Source organism: Protopterus annectens, chromosome 5.part0 (assembly GCF_019279795.1).
Source record: "Protopterus annectens isolate FY-2018-M chromosome 5.part0, PAN1.0, whole genome shotgun sequence".
Classification (NCBI taxonomy): Eukaryota; Metazoa; Chordata; order Ceratodontiformes; family Protopteridae; genus Protopterus; species Protopterus annectens.
Window position 1 is genome coordinate 1,138,617,721 of NC_056735.1, and position 19,881 is coordinate 1,138,637,601.

General features: G+C 42.8%; 1 protein-coding gene across 1 annotated transcript in view; it reads left to right on the top strand.

Annotated features, from left to right (window-relative positions):
- CCDC138 (coiled-coil domain containing 138) overlaps positions 1-19,881 on the top strand; it is a 1,743,291-nt gene that overhangs the window by 1,504,556 nt on the left and 218,854 nt on the right. Inside the window, exon 13 of the mRNA XM_044070994.1 lies at positions 10,960-11,136. Coding sequence (XP_043926929.1) covers positions 10,960-11,136 — 177 coding nt within the window. The remainder of the gene's footprint in view (positions 1-10,959; positions 11,137-19,881) is intronic.

The following is a 19,881-nucleotide window of genomic DNA, read 5'->3' on the forward strand; positions in this document are numbered from 1 at the left end:
ACTGCCAAGGAATTAGATCTGATCTACTCTCCATTCTTATTTCATGCAGTTTTGGATCATCTAACACACATTTCTGGTTCTGGACTTATGCTAGTCTTAAACTCTGTTTAGCTGCCATATCCAGCTTTAGTGAGGGTTTTCATACTCTCTGTAGGCCTCATTAAAAGAGTCTAAAACCTTTCTTAAAGCTACACTTTTGTTGAGACTTCTGTGAAGAGACCTGGTACCGCCTTGCTACTTATGATTTGTACTAGAGATCTTGAGCACGTCTCTCCTTAAACCTTTGGATTCAGTCATTTGAGATATAACCAAATGACATTTGGCTGAATGTCTTGATTCCATAGATAGACACAAATGCATAGAAGAGAAAATATTTATATTATGTGCACACATATTCAAAAAATAAAATGTGAGGAAGAAGCTAGTCATCTGTCACTACTTAATTTAACATCAACCAAAATGCAAATGAAAAGTATTTTTTTAAAGTAACTACTTTCATCCTTGTTTGGACTTCTTTTTGCTACTTAAAGGAAAATTGTGATTGTTTCACCATAAATAAATTCATAATTGAGGCCACTGGGGGAGGCAGTATCTGGTAACAGGCCACTCTTATGGTAAGAGCCTTTCATGCAAACTAAAAAGCAGTCGTGAAGAAGCTGTGCTACTCCATCTTCCTCACCTTGAACCATCCAACAATATCAGGTCAAGGTTAATGTAATGAATGTTGTATTTACAGAATTAATAAACACACACACGTGTTTATGTGTGTGTGTGTATATATATATATATATATGTATATAATTATATATATATGTGTGTGTGTGTATATATATATATATATATATATATATATATATATATATATATATATATATATATATATATGTGTATGTGTATATGTGTGTGTGTGTGTCTATATATATATATATATATATAATATATATATATGGTGTGTGTGTATGTTATATATATATATATATATATAAAGTGAGTAGTATATATATATATATATATATATATATATATATATATATATATATATATATATATGGGTCTACGTTGTTTGATAGAAAGCACATTTCACTGAAACTCATTTGATAGAAGTCTCATTTCACTGAAATTCAATTCCCTGCGCACAGTTCACTGAAAGCTCACTTCACTGAAAACTCATTTGACTGAAATTCATTTTGTTGAAAGGTATATGCCCAGTTCCCCACTGTAGTGTGACCCTGGAGTTAGTATTTATAGTAAGGGGGGTTGTGGGGGGTGTGGGATTTGAAACGTAAATCATAAACATGCATACTTACAAGTCGAATGAATAACTCTTTCTAGAAGATAATATGTATCCTAATTATATACTAACTCCAGGGAAGCACTACAGTGGGGAACAGGGCATATAACTTTCAACGAAATGAGTTTGTCAAATGAGTTTTCAGTGAAGTGAGCTTTCAGTGAATTGTGCACAGGGAATTGAATTTCAGTGAAATGAGTTTCAGTGAAATGTGTTTTCTGTCAAAGTAGACCCATATATATACACGTATGTATATGTGTAGATGATATATATATATATATATATATCTTGCACCAAAATTTCTGTCTTTCTACTCCTCACTCAATTGCTGCATGTTGCGCTGATTTATTAATACCTGTATCTGATGTTATCCATGCCATTATTCCTCACAGAAGGGTCTTGGATTCGACATAGGATTGAGCCTGCAGCTCATCACAGACAGATCCAAGGATCAAGTTCATCCCTCTCCCATAATCCCCTGCTGCCCTCTAACCCTCAAATCTCATTTGCAGTGAGTTTGCTATTGACATGAGCCACCAGGCTGTTGTTCAGTTAAGTGCTTTATCTTGTACTTGTTAGGTTTTTTTGGGTAATTTCAGCTTAGGTAGCTTTAGTTAGTAGTTTATGTCCCCTTCCATAGATTTGTTTGTGTGTGTGTGATTTTTCCCCATTTAGTTTGTGTTTGGCACCCTTTTTGTAGCTAGTTCTGTTAGTGTTAGGGCTTGGTAGTTCATTACTTATGTCTGACAAGCCCTCTGGTTTTAAAAAGTCCTCCTCGTGCGGTTGGAGCATGCCTAATTCCGACTCGCACAAGGAGTGCCTGTATTGTTTAGGAGCTCCTCACCTGGAGGCTAATTGCAACATTTGTGCCGCATTCAACCCCAGGGCTTTGGCAGAGCTCCGAAACGAGCTTCTTCTGAAAGGAATGGTGCAGGGGAGTCTTTTTGTTTCCTCCTCTAAGGCTTCCTCTTCTGAATCCAAGAGGAAGACCCCTTTTTTGCCTCCTATGGTTTCTAAAAAGCCCAGATTGTCGGATGCTAGATCCCCGGATCTGGCTCCAGCCTGGGCTATCTCAGATATGAGGTCTTTGGATTCTTCCACCAGTTCCAAGGCCTCTTTGGATCAGAGGCCCTTGGATCCTGTCCAGGCTAAGCCTGCTTCGGATCTGACTGGTTCATCACTTCCTTTGCTAGGCTGTCAGATCTGACAGGCTTGTCGGATCCACCCATAGTCATAGAAGATGTTGCTTCACCTAGTTCTTCTAGGCAGTTATTCCATTCGGCTCCTAGGCCTCAGAGTCGTACTCTGGACCATCGGCGCAGATTCTCAGGCGAAGTCCACCCACTCCTCTACTTTCTCCATATCATCCAAGAGTTTATTACCTTCCAACATGGACAGGATGATGAGGAGCTTTGTCAAAGCCCAGATACAGCTGGGGCTTCTGGCATCCTCAGCCAATCTGGCTAAGAGAGCCTTTCCAATTCCTACTCTCCTCTCTCCTCTTCCAATCCAAGGGGCTTCGGAATCTCAGGACCCAGGATACCTGTGGTTGGATCCTGATGGGATCTAGAATTCTCTCTTTCTCAATCCCATCCATGTCTCTGGTCTGGTTTGTTCCCTCACCCTCGGATCAGAGTGGGCCCTGCACCGGAACGGTCAGTGCAGGCTCCACAGGGATGGGGTCAGATCCAGGTTTCTTGGACTGATCTGTTCCCCTGGGTGCTTCGGCTCATGATAGATCTGGACCGGTATCATCAGGGGGCCGTGGTGCTGTATCAGGGCTTGCCCCTCCCACCCATGGGACTTGTCCTCTTGGGGTGGGGATGGCACTACTTTCAGCCCATCAGCCTTCCAGGTGGTAGTCCAGCCCATCAGCCATCCGGGTGGTAGTTAGGACCTTCTCCATGAACTCTAGTTTCATCTCCCACCCCTCCAGGTGCACCCCTGCCCCCTCTCTGCCTTGGGTGGCAAGATCTCCCATCCTGTCCAGGGTCAGTCCTCCTGTTCTAGCTTTCAGGGAGTTTCTTCCCCTCACAGGGTCCTCATATCTTTTGAGTCCTCTGGGAAATCCCCCACAAAGGATGCACTTGGACTCGCCCTTGGAATCCCTCACAGAGGACACGGACCTCGATGAAGGAGATGGGTCTCCAGGTCTCTGCCTGACAGTGTTTTCTTCGGGGGCATCCTTGAGATCTTGAAGCAGAAGAATGGATGATCTCCCCAACCCCCGTCTTCGGAGGAGTCTGTGTTTCTGAATGCGTTCGGGATGGGCCTGTCTACTTCCTTGGTGCCCCCTCCGCCACTGAGTTTCTACATCTTATTGCCAACAGGTTGTGGAAGGAGCCCAATGCTGTGGAACCATTTCCCAAGTGAGACAATAAATTTCTTAGCCCCCCGTAGACCACTCCTTGTGGAGCAAAGGAGTTCTGGTTGATGCCATCATGGTTGCCATTGCCACCAAGAAGGAGCTGGCAGAGTAGAGCGCCATGGTCCATCCCCTTAACAGGGAGTCCCAGGAGATAGACCAGCACGGGAAGTGTGTGTAGGTCCCAACTATTTTTGGACTGAGGGCAGTTAATTACTTTGCGCATTTTACCTGCCTCCAAAGGGACTTGGTCAAAGAACTCACCACTTCCCTTACAGAGTTATTGCCGGTGGAGGATCTCAAGAAGGTGTCTCCCAAGCTTTCTACTCTGACGTCCCTCACTAATTCCTCGATGTGGTTAATTTCCAGTGCAGCAGAAGCTACCTCTCGAGTGGCAGGTACTGACATGCTATAAGGCGGCATGCCTGGCTGCAACTATGTGGGTTTGTGAAACCCTTCAAGGGGTCCTTTACCAATGCTCCCTTTGATGGATCCACCCTTTCTGGATCTTTTGTGAAAGACACTTTGACCTGTAGTGAGCAGGAAGGGAAGACTCTGTCTGCGGTCGGGATCAAGCTTTCTACTCCTCAGAGGTCATTCTCCAAGACCCAGTGAAATACTAGGAATACGTGGTTCCAGAAGTCAGTCTTCCTTCCAGCATGCTTCTGATGATTCTACTTCCAAAACCAGGGGGTGGGGTTTCAATGGCAAATGCTGCTGTAGAGGCAGGGGGACTGCAAAATCAGGGCTCCAGGGAACCTTTGTCTGAGTAGCCCTTGTGAATCGTTCCCCGACTGCTCTGCCCTGGAGGCAGTCGGGGGTCATATTTCTTTTCACCCACTAGCCTGGACAAACATTATCTCCGATCAGTGGGTGTTAATGTTTCCAGGGGTTATTTCATTACCTTTTCGGAGCGCCCCCCTCCCCCATACAAAGATATCTCCCCGATGTTCCACCCAGTCAGAGGGAATTGCCGTTCAACAGTTTTTCAAAAAAGAGCCATCCCAAGAGGTTCCAGCAGGGCAAAGAGGATCTGGAACTTATTCTCTCCCCTTTTTAATGCCAAAAAAGACAGGGGACCTGTATCGTATTTTGGACCTCAGTGAGTTGAATCCATTGGTCAAGAAGTCAATGTTCTGGATGGTCACTGTTCAGTCCATTTTGCCCGTCTTATGCAAGGATGACCGGATGTTCTCCTTATATAACCAGGATGCTTACTATCACATCATGATAGGCAGGTGCTCCAGGAGTCATCTTCACTTCTGATTAGGGGCCAATCAGTATCAGTTCAGAGACCTACCTTTTGGACTCACCACAGGCCCCCCTGGGTGTTCACCAAATGTATGGCAGTGGTAGCAGCTCACCTGCGGCTGCATGGATTTCAGGTATTTCCATACGTCTTCAATTGGCTTCTCATGGCACCCTCGAGGCACTGACTGTCACAAGCCATCCACTATGTCCTTCTCCATTCTGTCAGTTAGGGATTACTGTCAGTCTTTTGAAATCGAATTAGGTCTTCATGCAGAAGTTGGACTTCATAGGAGTCCAGCTAGACTCAGTTTCAAAAATTGCAGCATTGCTTCCATGCAGAGTTCAGTTGATCTGGGAGCAGGTCACACAGATCTTAGATCTTTCGCATCCTCCAATTCCCTCGATTCTTTGGACCCTAGGATCCATGGCTGTGGCCATTCAACTTGTTCCTCTAGCGAGGTATTACATGCAAGTTTTGCAGGAGAGCCTGACGGTCCAATGTTTCTCTCTGTCTCAACCCATGTCCATAAAACTGACAAATGTGCAGATGGCACCTTCTTTGGTGGCTTCAGTCTCAGGATCTCATCCTAGGCAGGCCCTTTTCTCTTCCTCCATCGAAGGCCATGGTGACCATGGATGCTTCCCTGTTGGGGGGGGGGGCATTTCCAGGGGAGAACACTCCAAGGCACATGGTCCCCTGTAGGGACCAAGTTGCACATAAATGTCCTAGAGATGTGAGCAGTCCTACTAACATTGCAAGCCTTTCAAGGCTGCCTTCCCCTGGGGACGATTGGTCTGGTATGTCAACAAGCGGGGAGGGGACATGATTTTATCCTTTGTTTAGAGAGGCCATGAGAGTGTGGAAATGGAACCTCACAGCAAGGCCTGGAAAGTGGATGCCCTAGCCTTCCAGTGGGTAAAGCTCTCGGTCTATGCATTTCCACCTCTACCACTCATTTCAAGGGTACTGCTCAAAATAAGGGAGGAAAATCTGAGGATAATCCTGATTTCCCCAGACTAGCCACTCCAGCAGTGGTACCCACTGCTGCGCAGCCTGTCAGCCTTGCCACCATGGCACCTACATCAGATCCCAACACTCCTGAACCAGAGGAATGGGGATTTTAAGCATCCCCAATTACAGACCCTCAATCTGGCAGCCTGGCTTATTCCCTGACCTTTACTCAAGCTGCCAGTCTAAGCAAATAAGATCTAGATGTTATATATGAGGCCAGACACCCCAGCACTAGAAAGTCTTATGCTGACAAGTGAAAAAGGTTTTGCTCCAGGATCCAGACGGGAGTCAGAATGGCACAGCCCTCACTTCCTCTCATCCTGGATTACCTGGCAGACCTACTGCACAGGGCTTTATCCTTTTCTTCTATTAAACTTCATGCCTCTGCCATCTCTGCTCATTTCAGCACAGAGCCACCTCTTTTCTCACACCCTCTCATCAAACAGTTCCTAAGAGGGGCTAACAACTTGAGACCACCCAGAAGAGCTCCTACCCCAGCTTCAGACCTAAACTTTGTGTTGGAAAAGCTCACCCCCCCTTTTTGAACTTGCAGCTTCAGCAGTGTTTAAATTTCTTTTTTGGAAGACAGCCTTGCTTCTGGTCATCACTTCAGCTAGAAGAGTATCAGAGCTACAAGCACTTAAGGCTGTAGAGCCCTTCATCTGTTTCCATGCTGACAGGGTTTCTCTCAGGGCTAACCCATCCTTCATGCCAAAAGTGATGTCCAGTGTGGCCCTCAACCAATCCATTCATTTGCCCACCTTTTTCCCCTAACCCACAAAACGAGGGGGAAAGGATTATGCACTCTCTAGATGTGCACAGACAGCTCAGAGTCTACCTAGACAGGACTAAATCTTTTAGAAAAACTGATCAATTGCTAGTCAGCTTCACTGCAGGAGCAGAGAGCAAGGCCATAGCCAAATAATTTCCAAATGGATAGCACACCGCATCCATTTCTGCTACAAACAGCAAGGGAAACCTCCCCCCAAGGGGTTCAGAACACATTTCTCCAGAGCAAGCTCCATCTCTGCAGCTTTCCTCAGAGGGGTCCACACCAGGGACATCCCGGAGGCTGCAACATGGACATTTGTTCATACGTTCAACAAGCATTACCACCTGCCTATCTTCTCCAAATCCAGGGCAGGCTTTGCCACAGCAGTCTTGCAGGGCATCCTATCCAGCCCCCAGTCTTCTTGACTGCTTCCACCCTTTTCTTCAGCTTTGGGAATCGACCCAAATGTGATGACTGCAACAGTGAAACACAAAGAACATAGTACAGTTGTGTTCACTTACCATAAATGTAGATGTTCGAGTGTATTCACTGTTGCAGTCCTGGTTTCCCTCCCTCCATCCCCCTTGTTCTCTCTCACTCTCTAATTACAAGGAATTTTTGGTATTTATTTTCTACTGGTGGTATTCTTCCACCATAACCTAGCTCCTTATTGGGGGCTCCTGATAGGGCAAGAAAAACTGATGTAATGGCGTTGGCTGCCTGATTTTATACCACTAACGACCTGACATCAGTCCTGGAGCGACAGCAACTGACACAGAAATACTAAGCCTCTGGTATTCGGGCAGACTGAGGGCCACCCTGGCAGGGATAACCCAAATGTGATGACTGCAACAGTGAATACACTCGACCATCTACATTTATAGTAGGTGTACAGAACTGTACTTTTTTCTGGTCATTTTTATTGAAGCTAGTCCCGTGATGGCATTCAGTTGTGGTGTTTTTTAGTTCATTGACACTTAACTTGAGAGTCTTTTACTTGGTTATTAATTCTTCGGGGCTTCCTCTTCCGAATCTTTGGACCCTTCATCATCAGCTAGCTTCCCCCATCAGGTGTATTTTCCTAGCCTCCCAGAAACCTTCCACCAGAAAGGTTTATAGTAGTAAATGGAAAGGTTTTTCTATCTGGGCTAAGAGCAGGAATCTGGATTTTTTTTCTGACTCAGTTTCAGATATCCTTTTGTTCTTGTCATCACTTTTCCAGGCAGGGGCAAGTTTTTCTACTTATTGGCTCCAATTTCCATGAGAACAGTGAGCCCACTTTCTCTTCCAGACTGCAAAGCATTCCTGAAAGGTGTTTTCCTTGACTGCCTACCTGGTTGCCGTAACTTCGACCAGAAGGGTTTCTGAATTGCAAGCTGTTTCCATTGCTCTTCCATGTATGATCTTTCACAAGGACAGAGTATCTCTCAGGACGAATCCCTCTTTTTTGCCCAAGGTTGCCTCTGAGTCCAATCTAAACCAATATATTCAATTGCTAATGTTCTTTCCTACTCCAACAAAGGAGAGTACATTCTTTATACCTTGAATGTTCACTGGCAGTTATGATTTTATCTACATAGGACCAAACAGTTTCGCAGCTCAGCTGTTTGTGGCTTTTCCCCTAACAGACATGGACTCCCAGTTTCTAAGGTGACTATTTCTAAATGGATTTCTGGCTGCATTTCTGCACTAGATGACAACAGCCATTTTGAGGTTCTGGGAAGAATTAGAGCTCATTCTACTAGGTCCGTGGCTATGTCCTCAGCATTCATGACCAAACTTTCTATAGATGACATTTGTGCTGCTGCCACTTGGTCTACTCCTCACACCTTTATATCTCATTACAAGCTGGATCCGGTTTCCAGGAGCAGGGTTTCCTATGTCTCCACAGTGCTCCGGCATGTCCTTCCTTGAGGCCTCCCAGGATATATGGTAGCTGGGGACTCTGTCCCTTCTGTAAGGAATAATGACATGGATAACATCAGATAAAGAGATATGTACTTACCATACCTTGGCAACTGTGTTATCCTATGTCATTTTTCCTTACATTTCCTTCACGCCACCTCTCCCCACTGGATTTTCTGAGGAAGATGGAGTTTTTAAGTGGGCTGTATTCTCCTTTCTATATTTGGTAATTGGCCACCTAGCTTTGTTAGCCAACTCTATCTGATGGTTAGAGGGCAGCAGGGGATTATGGGAGAGGGAAGAGCTCGAGCCTTGGGTCTGTCTGTGATAAGTTGCTTGCTCGGATCTGATGTCGGATCCTAGACCCTTCTGTGAGGAATAATGACATAGGATGACATAGATGCCAAGTAATGGTAAGTACATAACTCTTTTTATATAATCCGTATCCACTTTGTACTTGTATGTTACTTGCTTATCTTTAATCATCTGCTCGCCTTGATGTCTAGATTATGGCTTAAAAACCAAGGACCAGACCACCCACCATGTTAACTAATCAGTCTGTCAGTAAAGAAATAAAACTATTAACAAAGTGAAGAGACTCTGAGGTTTTATTCTATCAAAAAGGGACCTAAATTATGTGAAAAGCCATTAAAGTCATGACTCCACTTTCTCCCCAGTTGATATTCAAGGTAGAGCAAAGGTCCTCACACTGCCTATTTCTTGGCCAGTTTGTCTGTAGAGGATAAACATAATCAAAGTAACATGAATTATCATAGAAAAAGATCTGCTGTGTTTTGAGTTGGCTACTTCTTCCTCCAATAAATCTATCAGCACACTAAATAACTACTAAAAGATCTGCAGTCAGTTGACTAAACAGTTTGGTGAATAATTGGCCTATTGGCAGAGAGGTAAGGCATTCATCTGTGCTGGTGAGGATATGCATTAGGGAACAAGCTGTGTTCACTGGTAGGGTCATCTGGAGCAGGAATACGATGAAGTGTCTGCAGTTCAGCTGTGTTATCCTGGGTGAGAGTTCAAGGGAAACTGCTCACTGCGCAACCTATAAGGTCACTACAGATATGATATGATAAAGATGCTTGGTGAGATGAGATAAATGACTTTTGACAGTCCTCATAGAAGTATGGAAAGAAAGGCATATCCCAGATGACTGGAGAATAAACATACTAGTGCCAGTGCTCAAGAACTAACGAGACATTCACAGCTGTGGGCAGTACAGAGGTATCAAACTCCTGTTACATTGCTTGAAAGTTCTGGAGAGGTTGATTAACAAAATGCAAAACAGTAGAAAGTAAGATGAGAGATGATCATTTTGGATTCAGATAAGGATGCAGCGCAACTGACCCGATGTTTGTGGTGAGACAGATAGTTGAAAAGAAACTAGAGATGAGGAAAGAATCCAACTGTGGGCATTCCTAGACTTGGAGAAAGCATATGACAAGGTCCCAAGAAAACTTGTACAAGAATGTTTATTCTTCACTTATCTGGTATATGCCTTTCTCTCAGTTCTGCTATGAGAACCCTCAGGGACCATTTTTCTCCCAATTCACCCAACAATCTTAATCATATCTACTGTGACCTCATTTGTATCCTGCTGCTTTCCGTGACTTCATTTTCTTTAGTTTTGTTTTCACTTCTTTTAGGGTGGGCTTTTCTTCCTCTTTCACGATAGGCTGTTTTTGAAGCATATTGAGTTGCATAAAAATAAATTTGGAGAAAGCATTGAGGAAGAGGTGAGAAACCATTTGTAGACTACCTCCATATCAAAGAAACTCCCTCATGCACTAACCTGTGCACGTGCTAAACTTTGAATAAAAAATTAAAACAGTGTGAGCTCGAAAGTAATGGGCCCGTACCCCATGATTTGTGCTTCCTTTTTCTGGGTTTCTTGACGAGAGGAAACTTGTATGGCTCCATCCCACATAATTTGATTTAGTTGTGAAAATAGTTTCAGATTTTTAAGGGTCAGAATCATTCAAGGACACAAATGTAGGCAAAAAAAGAATGTTCAGAATTTTTTGCGTGCCTTTTTATTGATTGTTTTTTGCCTTCTGTGACTGCTGACCATCCAACCATTCCACAATTGCTATCATCTGTTAATTTTGTTTTATGAGGTGAGAGTATGGTAACAGTATGCCATTGTCTACACGCCTGCATTTTAACCATATTAATCAGTAGCTTACAACCTTGCAAAATGGGTGCTTTTTGGGTGCATTTGGAATTGCTGCACACCTGCAGTGAGTAGTGAACGAACTGTGACTTAAGCAAGTAAACCTTATGTCTGCAATTAGAAGTGTTGTGCTTAATATTTTCCCATCTAATTTTAAGGTGTTGTTGTTCTACAGCAGATCTTCTGGCTCAAGCATTTGATGCACTTCATAAGGAGCAGAAGACAGATGAAGGCAAGTCCTTGTTTTTGGAATACCATGCTGTTCCAGTCATTTTGAACCACTTGAGGGCATCCAACAAAGGTCTGCTTTCTTCTGCTGTTGATATCTTCCTACAGATGGCAGTGGAGTCAAGTGAGTGTTCCTTAATTAAATATGGGTGAGAGTATGATGTGAGCTTCCAGGGAGCAAAGGGTAAAAATACAAATGAAATATCATTCTTCTTGGGGGAAATGTTCAAAATTGAAAAATACTGTTAGCCAGTAATGTCATGTTGCTTTGAAAGCAGTGGTGAGATTTGATAAGTAATATTGCTGTTCAGGTATTTAAATACTTTTCCCCCCCATTTATCTCCTGGGGAAGTCTTTCAAACTACTTGAACCAGCAGGCTGCTTAAGTCTCAGCCCGTAGATAATTTTCCTGATTTTTTGGCAGAAGTAGGAGGTCATAATGCTCACTGCCTACATATCTGACATTAAGCGCTTACTGTAAAAAGTGATTTTTCAGGTAATTCTTTAACATTTCAAAATCATTTTATGGGTTTTTCTCCCCTTCAGCTATACTCAGTAAAAGGGGAGGGTACTTTGCTTCCTACACCCCATGCTACTTACATGTTCCAACTTAAAGATCACTGTATCTTCAGAGTAAGATAAGACACCTGCATACTGCAGCCATGGTCTTATAATGTATGAATATGTAATTGCACTTTTGGGTTAGACTTGCATCAGGCATCTGTGTAGTGAACTTCTGCTTTGCTCCAATGATATATATATATATATATCCTTGCTGATTCTCTAGGCACCTAATGTGATGCTCACTAATGCTACAAAAAGTATTTTAGATACATTTTTTTATTTTCCCATAGCATTTGGTTGTTCTCTCCCGCTGTCTGAACAGCATGGAGCTTGTTTTTCATACCTATTAAATGTTTGCCATATATATATTGGGGGCAGACAGTTGATCAAACATTCAGAATGTCAACACATTCAGTCTTAGAGGCATTTGGCCAAAGAATGCCAGCATTACTTAGTGCAAAATCATGGTACTGTAGGACCATGTACTGTAGGGATCAAGGACTTCATGCTTTTCCCACTGTTTTGCAATTTTGGATTTAGTATTTGTAATTAGTAGGGGATGTGGGGGGTTGTCCCCTACAAAAAACATGTTTTCTCTGTTTTTTGATCGGCTGATGTTAAAACATTTTTGCTTGTTCATTTGTCATTCAAAAGTGTGTTTTTTCAGTTTTGTGTACGACACCCATATAAACATATATTTTAATTATTTATTTATTATTAAAGTGAAAGCTCCTTTTTAAATTATTGACCTGTGGTATTTAGGTGAGAAAGTAGTGAGTAGCTCATCACATTCAAAGCACTGATGGGAGTGTATATTGTCAATTTCTGTTCTGATTACTAAAAATATTTTACACACATTTATAGTTTATGGTGGTTCTCTGCAGTTGGCTGGACAGCAGAGTGCTTGTATTCCAGTCCTAATAGATGTTTTCACAGTTTTGTATGAAGGATTAAAAGCTCACTTCTGTTTGGTAGCCTGTGGTATTTAGGTCAACACTTTGCAAGTGATATCTGGTGAATGGCATTACATAAATATGAAAAAAAAACGTGCCTTTGTATTTACCTGTGTTTGAATTTTCTTATGTTTAGAAGCAAACAAAAATGCCTTAGGAATGCAGAGAACAATATTTTTAATAAAAAAAGTGGTGTAGATGTTAATCATTCCCACTGACACAGTAGCCTTAAAGCTATATAGGTTGTGTGCGCCCAGGGCACAACTGTCCAGCTTCCAAAAGCCCTGGCTCCCTCCCACCTCTTCATTCTGACTGCTTATTGGACAGCCCTGTGGATTGAAATCAGCAGAGTAAAATGTTCCTTAGTACTTTCTTGCCACAAGTGAAGCAGCAGCTCATAGGCTTCACAAGAGCTGTATCTGTCTTTTAGCTTCACGTCTGGCAGATAAGTCGATAGTGGGGGGAACCCTTCCATACAGATTTATTATCTTTTTTAAAAAATATACAAGTTTTGAATTAGAGCTTTAAGTGGCATTCCTCCTTTAACAAAGTCAGTATTCCTTTGAATATCAGGGACCGCTATTTTTAGCACTAAATTTTGGAGGCTTTTCGTAGGATAATGTACTGCTTGTGTAAACTTGAGTTTTTTTTTTTTTTTTATCAAATGTGTAAATTCAAGAAGTGTTTAGTGCAATGCTTATGCATTATGGTGATGGGGGCTGAGTATCTGAGTGTACGACTAAGCATCCTGCTTGTGAACACTTTTTTTTTACAATTTCCCTTTGGATCTTCTTGTTCCAGTAATGTGAGCCACCTTTGAGAAATCCTCCTTGGTTACAGCATGGATACCTACCCTGCTCTTTCTGTTCTGTCTTCCACAGTACCTAGTCAGAAAATGCAACACAACTCATTAACACCTGTGTGTTATAGAATGTCACACCTCTAGCAACCCACACACATCTTGCATTCTAAGGCATTTTCTGAAAAATAAACTTAAGCATAAGAAAAACAAATGTAAATATTTTGTGAACAGTGAAAGCTATTAAAACTGTACAAATAGCAATGTTATCAGTAAGAAGTATACTTTACATGCACACAAACCCCGATTTATATATTTTGTAAACATTCACAAACAAATTTTCTTATCTTGAAAACCATGCAAATTAGACATATATTGTTACATTTTTGTAACCAGACATTAGCTTTCACATGACAAGAAATTCCTTTATAAGCACATATTTATTGAGCTATTTACAAAAATGTGTAAATATATACTTAATTGTGTAATTAGCAAAGGCAATAATACTGGATAACTCTCAGAATGTGCGACTACAGTGCAACTATCAAAGGCAGTTTTCCTCAACAGCATCTAAGGTTTCATTTAATGCCATGCAACAGTCTGTACGTCACTTGGTTTTTGAAGTATTAAGTACATAATGGAAATATTGCTTATTTTCATAATTAGTAGCAAACAACTATTAGTATTTCAAGTGTAGTGTGATATAAACTATTATTGACAGTGAATTGTGCTGCCTCCCGCAGTGGTGTTTCACACCATACACCTCAGTAATGTGTAGGTTTCTCAGTTATGAAAATATAAATAAGTGGCAAACAGTGACTAATTTCTCTACTGAAGGTCATCCTAGACTAACAGTCTTAGAATTGTTTTCGTAACGTCTTCCCTTTCTAATATTACATATTATTAGCTGACAGGTCATTTAATTAAATAAGCTGAATCCAAAAATGTCCTGGATGTCACAAGAGAGTAATGGGTGTGAACTGGAAGTATAACAGAAAGAGGTGTTTTAGGCCCGAGTGAGTTAACAAATACTTTTTGCTGACACAACAGGCTCAGTCAGTGCCTCAACTGACAGTGAATCTGTAGTGGTCATTTATCATTCCTCAGACCCCTCTCTCACCTGTCTAGCTTCCTCTGGTGTAGTCTTTTTACCCACCACAACCTGGAGAGTTAGCCATATCCTGTTCAGCTGTTCCAGTGTCCATTCTAGACATGGCAGAACATTTTTTCTGGGTCCGGAAGGCATTCCCAGAGATGTCTCTCCCTACTGTTCCAGCCTTGTAGGATGAATTTAATTCTGCCTGTAATAATCCTGATTCCCAACCTTTCAATCCCCAAAAGGCATACAGACTTTACAAAGTTTCTGAAACTGTCAAGCATTTGTTCTCTTACCTGAGGTCTGGCCTTGCTGCTATTTCTGACTTTTTGCCAGCTGGAAATAGTATTTTGATTTTCCCAAGTCTGTCCCTTGTTGACAAAGAAGGAAAGATACTGGACAGATTGTTAAGATAATATTTTCTTCTTCACTTTGGTGTAGAAGTAGTTTATTCTATTTCATGCAGACAGTTTGAGAGAATTATCTTCTTCCTGGATGCAGTTCCTATCTGAATTCAGTTGTGTGTAATCTTTCTCAAGTATCAAAATATGCCTTAAAAAGTGTGTGTATAATTGTACAGATACTGGGTCTAGTTCCACTGCTACCTGAGGAGATATGCCTGGGTACATAATCAAAAGTTTTCTGATTAGGTAGAGACTGAAATTTTAATTCTACTTTATGTAAGGTTTTGTTTGGCCCATCTGCTATTCAGGATGTCAATTTGATGAGAGAAGGAAATTAATACAGGGAGTTTCTAAGAATTTTCAGGCCCTCTTTTATGAATCTCCAAAATCCTCTTTTCTTTGTAGAAAACTGTCTTCTCAAGCCAAACAGAATGAAAAAGAGATGGCAGGAGGGAAACAACAAGAAAGAAGCATCTGTAATTAAAAAAGGAACAGTCTACTACTTCAGAATGACTATACCAGCATTATTTCCCACATTCCCACCCCTCTTGCCCTCTCACTCTATATCTGTCCCAGAAACTGACTTTTGCATTCTCCTTTGGCAAATGATTGTTTCAGACTCTTGGGTACTAAAAGTGGTTCAGGACGCTGGATATAAATACCCCTTTCAGGGGAGATGTTCATCATACTGACCACTGCTGCAGTAGCCTAAGCTACATAGGTTGTATTCTGTCAGCCAGCTTCCAAACCTTCAGGGCATGTTCTACTTGCCGAATCATTAGCTTGAGCTGAGCTAACAGAGTCAGGTTTGGGCAACAAGCCCTTTAGAGAAGGGGTGTCCAACCTTTTTGCTTGCTGGGGCCGCATTGAGTGAACAGAAATTGTCTTAGGTTCATAGGTAAGGTACTAGGCTATCGGCCCAAGGTCCTATGTAAGCCTAGCCAACAAGGTTCCCTGGCTAACGCCACCCAAGAAAGTCAATTTCCTGTGCCACTGTCGAGCAGAGAGACAGAAGTGATCCCCGGGGTGTATTTCCTATTTCCCATCCACTCATCAGGATTTTTCTTGAAGAGTGCTAATGAAGAACTTTGACATAGATGGGTAGCCTGTTCCAGAGTATGGGAAGTCTCTGGGACAGGAATCTATCCCTCCAGCATGTCCTGTTTATTGTGGTGACAAGGTTTAGGTCCCTAGAGCATGTAGCTCAGAGGGATTGGGATTTCTTTAGGTGTAGCATGTCCAACAGCTCTGGGTCTGACATAGCTTTATATGTTAGGCAGAGATCACCTCGGAGTAGGTGATATGCTACGGAGTAAAGCTGGAGTTTTTTGAGGCAGTCAGTGTAGGGCATTTGTTTGAGGCCAGTAATCCTGTTTGTGAAGTACTTCTGTGGTCTTTCCAGCTGCTGCAGATGTCTTGTGAGGTACATTCCACAAGGGGCGTTGTACTCTATAATAGGTCTAATGAGTGTCCAGTAGAGGGGAACAATGACTTATTTTTTCCTGGATGAGAACTCTTTAATGATGAGGTGTGCCACGTAGAAGGACTTCCTGACTACTGTGGCGATGTGACTATCAAATAAGAGACTACTGTCCACCTGGGTCCCAAGGTCTCTTATCACGCATTCGGTGTTAAGTAGATTGCTACCTTTGTGATAGTTCATGGGTACAGAGTTTTTACCAAAGGGGATAACACTGCACTTTTTGGCATTGAGCTTGAGGCCATGGCTCTGACACCAGGCATCTTTCTCAGCGAGGCACTTCTGTAGGATGTCCACATCATTTGGGGGCTTGACTATGGCTCCTAGTTTGCAGTCATCTGTGAACTTCATTAGCCAGAGGCCTTCTGTGTTTGCCTGTACTTCAGAGAAGTAGATACCAAACAGGAGAGGTCCCAGGACGGAACCCTGTGGTACTTCACTTGTCACTGCTTTGAGGTCAGATTTGGAGTCTGCAACTTTTACAGTGTGGGTTCTGTCAGTGAGCCAGTTGGCAACCCATCTTGTGACGTAGGGCTTTATACCTAGTTTAGTGAGTTTAGCTATAATTCTAGAATGGGGGATGGTGTCGAAAGCCTTGGCAAGGTCAAGATAGGCTGTGTGAACCACCTTACCCTCATCTACGGCTTTGGTGGTGACTGCCTCAAACAAGTCGATCAGGTTCAGGAGGCATGATCTGCCTTTTGCAAACCCAAACTGGATGGGATCCAGAGTTTGGAGGTTACCAATGTCTTTGTTTATGAGTTCCATGATGATACGTTCCATGGCCTTGCAGACCAGGCTCATCAGGCTAATAGGTCGATAGTTCCCAGGATCAGTGGTGGCTCCCCCTTTGTGGAGTGGGATAACTGTTGCTGTGCGCCATTCAGTGGGCACAAAGCCTGATGCGAGGCTATTATTGAACATGGTGCTTAAGTGGGGAGCCAGTTCGTTCTGAAGTTCATGTAAAACGCAGCCTGGGATGTTGTCCGGTCCCATGGATGCTGTGTTTTTGGCTTTAGAGAGTGCAGCTTTTACCTGCCTAGTTGTGATTACAGGGACTCTGCATTTTTCCTGTATAGATATGGGCCCTTTAGGGAGTGAGAGGGGGGTAAAGTTAGCACTGGACCTATCTGCCAGGATGTTGGCAATATCAGTTGGTTCTGTAATTTTCTTGCCTTTGTGCTGTAACTCAGAGCAGATCTGGGTGTTGCCATTGAGATTCTTGACATAGCTATAGAATGCTTTGTAGCTGTCCTTGGAATTAGTGGCGATTTTGTTTTCGTAGCTAGCTTTGGAGGATCTTATAAGGGATCTCAGCTTCTTACTGAGGCTGACCAGGAAGCTCGTCCACTCATGGGATTTTACTCTCTCTCGCAACAGTTCCTTCCTTCTGTTGTACAGTTTGTTTATGGCAGGGGATCACCAGATTGGCTTCCTTTTTTTGGAGGAAAGCGTCTTCGTTCTGTTTGGGATGGCACGATCCATGCACTCGTGTAAGTGCTTATAGAGTGCATTTGTGTAGGATTCAGCAGTTGTAACTGTATTGTCCATCTGCATGGGTGTCATGAAGTTCACCACTTCTGTCTTAAGAAGCATGAAGTTGGCTTTGGAGAAATTTTTTACTGTGGTTTCCTTAATAGGGGGTGGGGGCGGGATGTGGATATCAAGGGTGATTAGCTTATGGTCGGATCGGACCAACGAGAAGTTGACTTCACGTGTGGAACACCGGTCACTCATGTTGGTAATGACTAGGTCTAGGATAGTGTTGCCCCTGGTGGGGTTGTGGATAAGTTGATCCAGGGCATTGGAGTTTATGAATTCCAGAAAGCGTTGAGCTAAGGAGTAGGTACACGAGTAGTTTTCCCAGTTAATAGTGGGGTAGTTGAAGTCGCCCATTATTAGGGTGTTTGGTTGAAGCCTAATATTTTCCAGTACATCAAGAAAAGAGGAGTGGGAATCCTGGGGCATGATGGGGGATCTGTAGCAAGCTACAATTTGGATTGCAGTTTTGCCCAGAGTTGGTTGCACTTGGATAACCTCGGATGCATTATGCTGAGCAACTAGCCTGGAGGTGTGGATATCCTTAATGAATATGGACACACCTGGAGCCTTGAACCAGGTCTCAGTCACTGCACAGATATTGATGTTCTCCATTTTAAGGAGTGCCTCTAGTAAGTGCATTTTGAGATTTAGACTTCTAGCATTGAGTAGCATTACCCTCAGTTTTTGCTTTCCTGTTCCTGTTACAGTGGTGAATTTGTTATTTGAACCTTGCCTAAAAAAGGCACTACAGGGGCAGCAAGAGCCTTAGCCAGTATCTGGAATCCCAGGAGCGACAGGTGCAGGCCATCTGTGGCAAAGCATCGTGGTCTGTTGACTATGTCATCCCAAGCAGACAGATGCTGAATCCCCTTAGAATGACACCAGAAGCTTAGCCAATTGTTGAAGTCAATCATTTTGTCCTTGTACTGCGGTATTCAATTCTGGGCGATGGCAGAATGCTACTCAGGGCTAGGGTCATACCTGCCTGGGTTACAAGATCGGAGAGCTCTTCCATGTCTCTTTTCATGTAGTCCAGGGAGATGTGTCTCAGGTCATTCACACCAACATGGACAATGACAGAGTTATATTTGTACTTGTTGTGGAGTGACCTGAGTGCATGGGTTATGTGGCGGATCCTGGCACCAAACAGGCAGCTTGACAGTAACCTTCTCCTTGTTTAGCCTGGTGAGTGGGACATCAGTGTGCCTGACTATAGAGTCACCTATGACTAGTGTGTTGGGTACGCTGTTTTGCCTTATTGGCTGTGGTTGAGTGGCACACTGAGTCTGTGGGCTATGTCTCATTTGGGTTGTGTTGGGTGATGGAGGTTGCTTGCGTTTCTGCTTTGGAGGTCTCTTTTGCTTAGGCAGATTATTATTGATAGCCTCTGCGAATGTTTTTGTGTTACTATATGTGGATTTTGGTGGTGTAGATTTAGTGAGACTATGTGATGCATGTGGTGTATTGCAAATGTTTACCTTCTCCTCATGACTGTCAAGTTCAGTCTTGGTTGGAGAGAGCTTTACCTCCAGTTTGGCTAGGTAAGTGCATTTCTCACAGGTTGTAGTGTTGTGTGGTAGGAGGAGAGGGTTGTCTGTGTACATGAGGCAATTTCTACATTGCCTCAAGATGCCCAGATTCATCAGATAGACAGGAGAGAACACTGGGAGCTGACCCTTGGACATGCCTGAATAAAAAACTATTTTCCTCCAGATAAGTGAGGAAAGTGAGTACAAGAGCTGTTTTTCTCTAAGCAAGTGAGAAAAGTAAGTAAAAAAAAAACTGTTTTCCTCTAGGTAATGAGGAAGACTGAGTGCTATAGTAATTAGTAGCTTATTTAGTGCTAGTCTTGGGACCGCATATAAAATATATCATATAGTTAAGTCTTTCGCTGCCACGGGTGACCAAAGTCGACCTCCTGGCTGTACTGTAGGTGCATTCGAACAATGAATAAATGTCTAATATTTACCTTAAAGTTCTAATTCTCATTCTAATTGTAATTCTGTAATCTAACAGTTAACCCTAACATCT